Source organism: Sinocyclocheilus grahami, unplaced genomic scaffold (genome assembly GCF_001515645.1).
Source record: "Sinocyclocheilus grahami isolate Dianchi unplaced genomic scaffold, SAMN03320097.WGS_v1.1 scaffold1150.1, whole genome shotgun sequence".
In the NCBI taxonomy this organism is placed as follows: Eukaryota; Metazoa; Chordata; class Actinopteri; order Cypriniformes; family Cyprinidae; genus Sinocyclocheilus; species Sinocyclocheilus grahami.
Genome location: NW_015506329.1, coordinates 193,745 through 197,079, shown reverse-complemented (window position 1 = coordinate 197,079; position 3,335 = coordinate 193,745). Strand labels below are relative to the sequence as shown.

The window sequence follows — 3,335 nt, the reverse complement described above, 5'->3', positions numbered from 1 at the left end:
CGGGTCTGTGCTAAAACGCCAGTGTCAATCAACTATCGTAAGAGGGGCTTGGGTCTGTGTGACATCACACAGACAAGAATCTTAGAACGGCTTGATTTGAGAAAGGGGTTATGATTTATTGGGATTGAAAAAAGTACTGGGTGGATTTGTATCATTAAAGACCTGGGACTTATGTCTTGACCTGTTTAAATGTCTGTGTACCTCAGTATTTCTTATGCGATATTTATAGATTTATATTTTTTATTGCACATTCACTTGTAACAAAACAAAAGGAGAATTCGACTTGAATTCAATGAGAATTTTGCTTTAATTGTGAATATCGATGCAGGATACGTATTTTCATAACAGTGCTACTAAAACAGAAATATTGCTTTTAAATGGTTTCTCATGATTAAATACAACAAAGATATACATTCTTATCGTCTTCACTAAACATTTAAAGGGACAGAATTGGAGAAAAATATCCTAGATGCACTGCAACAAGCATTCATAGCACAAGAAAACCTTTTTATGATATTCAGACGGTATGTCAGCGGTACGATCAGTGAGGAAATATAAAGAGGAACGTGTTTCGTGCCAGTAACGAGTCTAATTCCTATTCAAATAGGCAGGTTAGCTATACTGTTGAGGGATATTTCAGGCAGTGTAACAAATCTCCTTATAGCACATTGGAATAGCAGCTCTCACAGTGGACCGTCCCACGATGGAGAAACATGTTGTAGAGTAAATCTCCCATTGGTTTACTGCAAATAGCACACTGGGGTGGGGGGAAAAGAAATTCAATGCATATTTTAATTAAAGTATATTGTCATATATCAAGTACAGCAGTGTAGCATATCACAAACAAGCTAAAATGCATCCAGCCATACACAATGTGCCATACACATTAGACAGGTCATTTGTGTGAGCGGTTATTGTTGCGTACCTTAAAGCAGGACGGGTGACAGGATATGTTCAGGTGCTCAATGGTGATTTTGGCATCATTTCCCACCATTTCTCCACAGTATGTACAGGGAGTCATATCTCCTCTAAAAACACCAAATGAGGTCATTGTTTAGAGACTAAAAAAAATTCCCATTTATTTACACTCATCACTGCTTGTGCAGTAAATGATACATAAGCACGCTTAGACAAGTCTTTACAATCATATATGATACACTATGTGGACAAAAGTATTGGGACACCCCCTTCTAATGAACAGGTTTTAGTGATTTCCATGAGCATTATTACATCCAACAACAGAACACCTCAATCGCTTAGGAGTCATTCTTGTCTACATCTGCTCCGGCGGTGAAACAATGGCGGACTGTTTGCAGCTCACTTAGGGCGGGTCTGTGCTAAAACGCCAGTGTCAATCAACTATCGTAAGAGGGGCTTGGGTCTGTGTGACATCACACAGACAAGAATCTTAGAACGGCTTGATTTGAGAAAGGGGTTATGATTTATTGGGATTGAAAAAAGTACTGGGTGGATTTGTATCATTAAAGAGTGGTTGTGTACACACACACTGCCAACACACATTTATGTTCAAACAACATGTAAAAGTGAATTTTGCATCCAATGACCCCTTTAAAACAAGACATGGAGTAGAGTGAAACGGTGGTGTGTGTTTGTTCTCAGCTGGCTCCAGATGTGGCCGCAGGACTACTGGCAGAGTCTGGATCAAGCAGAGGGTTTGGAGTCACTCGTCAGACACAATGTGTCCGATCCGTCGTTATTGTGGCAGCACATACAGAGCATCGCTGTGAGGAGAGCCAGAGGCCGATGAGGGGACGTCACAGATCAAAACTTCCTCTGACAGCTCAAGACTGAAATATTTCTGGAAACAATTTGGCAGTCCACCCAAGGCTGATGAGCCATTTTTACATTCCTGGAGTTTCGAATCAAATAGAAACAATCACAATAATCTTGTTACATTTACATATTTCCCATCAGTATGTTGTATGACGCATTCATAATGAATGTTCTTGAGCTATGTGTTAATCTGCAAGCTTCAGCGGATGTTGAACATTCACAGCTCACAATCACTCAGGCTTGCTTGCAGCTTGTCACAGAAGATCTCATAGATGGATATCACTGCAGTTATGATGAACAAAGAACAATGGTTTCTTTTCCAAGTCCCTCATGCAGAGTGAATCTCATGAAAACACATCACGGTCAAGTTTAACTACAAAAGTCCAAAGGAAAAATGACTGCATAAAGCAAAGCAACCCCCTTTCTGGACCATTAAGATTTTGGATTATAATGTCTTTTTAATGAGAGTTAAGCACATGATACGTTCAAAATATGTTGATTATGTGGGAGTTTTTTTTGTACAGTATAGCATTTTGTCACATGATGGGAATTTGGGTCATGTTGGAGCGAAAGCATATAATGATATTCTAGGGAATTGTGTGCTTCTAGTTTTATAGCAACAGTTTGGACAGGACCCTTTTCCTATTCTAACATGACAATGCCTCTGTGTATGAGGCAAGGTTCAAAAAGAATTGAGAATTAATGATTGAGTCAGTGTGGAAGAACTGCAGAAACCCAGCTGAACACCTCTGCTGTGACTAAATGCAGACCTTGAGCCAAAACCTCTTCACCAATCACTGATGACTTGAATATCATTATATGCTTTAACATTAGGCCTGGGTAAAAAAAAAAAATCGATATTAATCGATTCTCATTTTTACGGAACGATATTGATTCTTAAATCCCATGAATCGATTAGTCTAGCCTGTTTTCAGTTAATGGATGGAACGTTGAAGGGCACTTTCCATCCAATATATCGCAATAAGCATTGTGCTTTAGTACTTTTAATATGAAACAAATCCTCAGATTTCAAATTATGTCTATTGTATTGCAGTATTCAAATAATAAATGTTTAATGTGGAGTGACAGATCGCTGTAGCGCCTCCTCAGTTCAACAGACGCAGCAGCGCGAGGTGCACGTGAACTGATCGTCTCCTCCACATTAATACCAGTTTCAGCACAAAATAAACATGACTAAACATCCGAAGGTAAGTTAAAAGAATGAGTATAACTTTACACTCCGTATCCTGTCTCATGTAATCGCTCAATCAGTGTTTAAGCTGCGCAAAGATGTCAATATAACGGCTTGTAAACAATGTCACGTAACGTCACATTTATCTCAGAAAAACATATTCGATATTAGAGAGGGGCATTTTGCTTAATATATGCACCATATAACATATTCATTATACATTTTACTGTTCTTCAGTGTTTAATTTATGTTTGAATAAATCCATCAAGTTATGACAGCCACCATTTAAATGTTTATATTTCAAAAAACGAATTGAAGTAGAAATATTAATATGTAACTAACTTTATTA

The 3,335-nt window shown here is 38.2% G+C and overlaps 1 protein-coding gene across 1 annotated transcript in view; it reads right to left on the bottom strand.

The window, feature by feature from the left end:
- Window positions 1-283: 283 nt before the first annotated feature.
- LOC107567367 (proteoglycan 4-like) overlaps window positions 284-3,335 on the bottom strand; it is a 38,658-nt gene continuing 35,606 nt past the window's right edge. The window contains exons 32-33 of the mRNA XM_016253035.1: window positions 926-1,028; window positions 284-757 (exon numbers count right to left, since the gene is read on the bottom strand). Of these exons, the coding sequence (XP_016108521.1) occupies window positions 659-757; window positions 926-1,028 (202 nt within the window). The 3' untranslated portion in view covers window positions 284-658. The remainder of the gene's footprint in view (window positions 758-925; window positions 1,029-3,335) is intronic.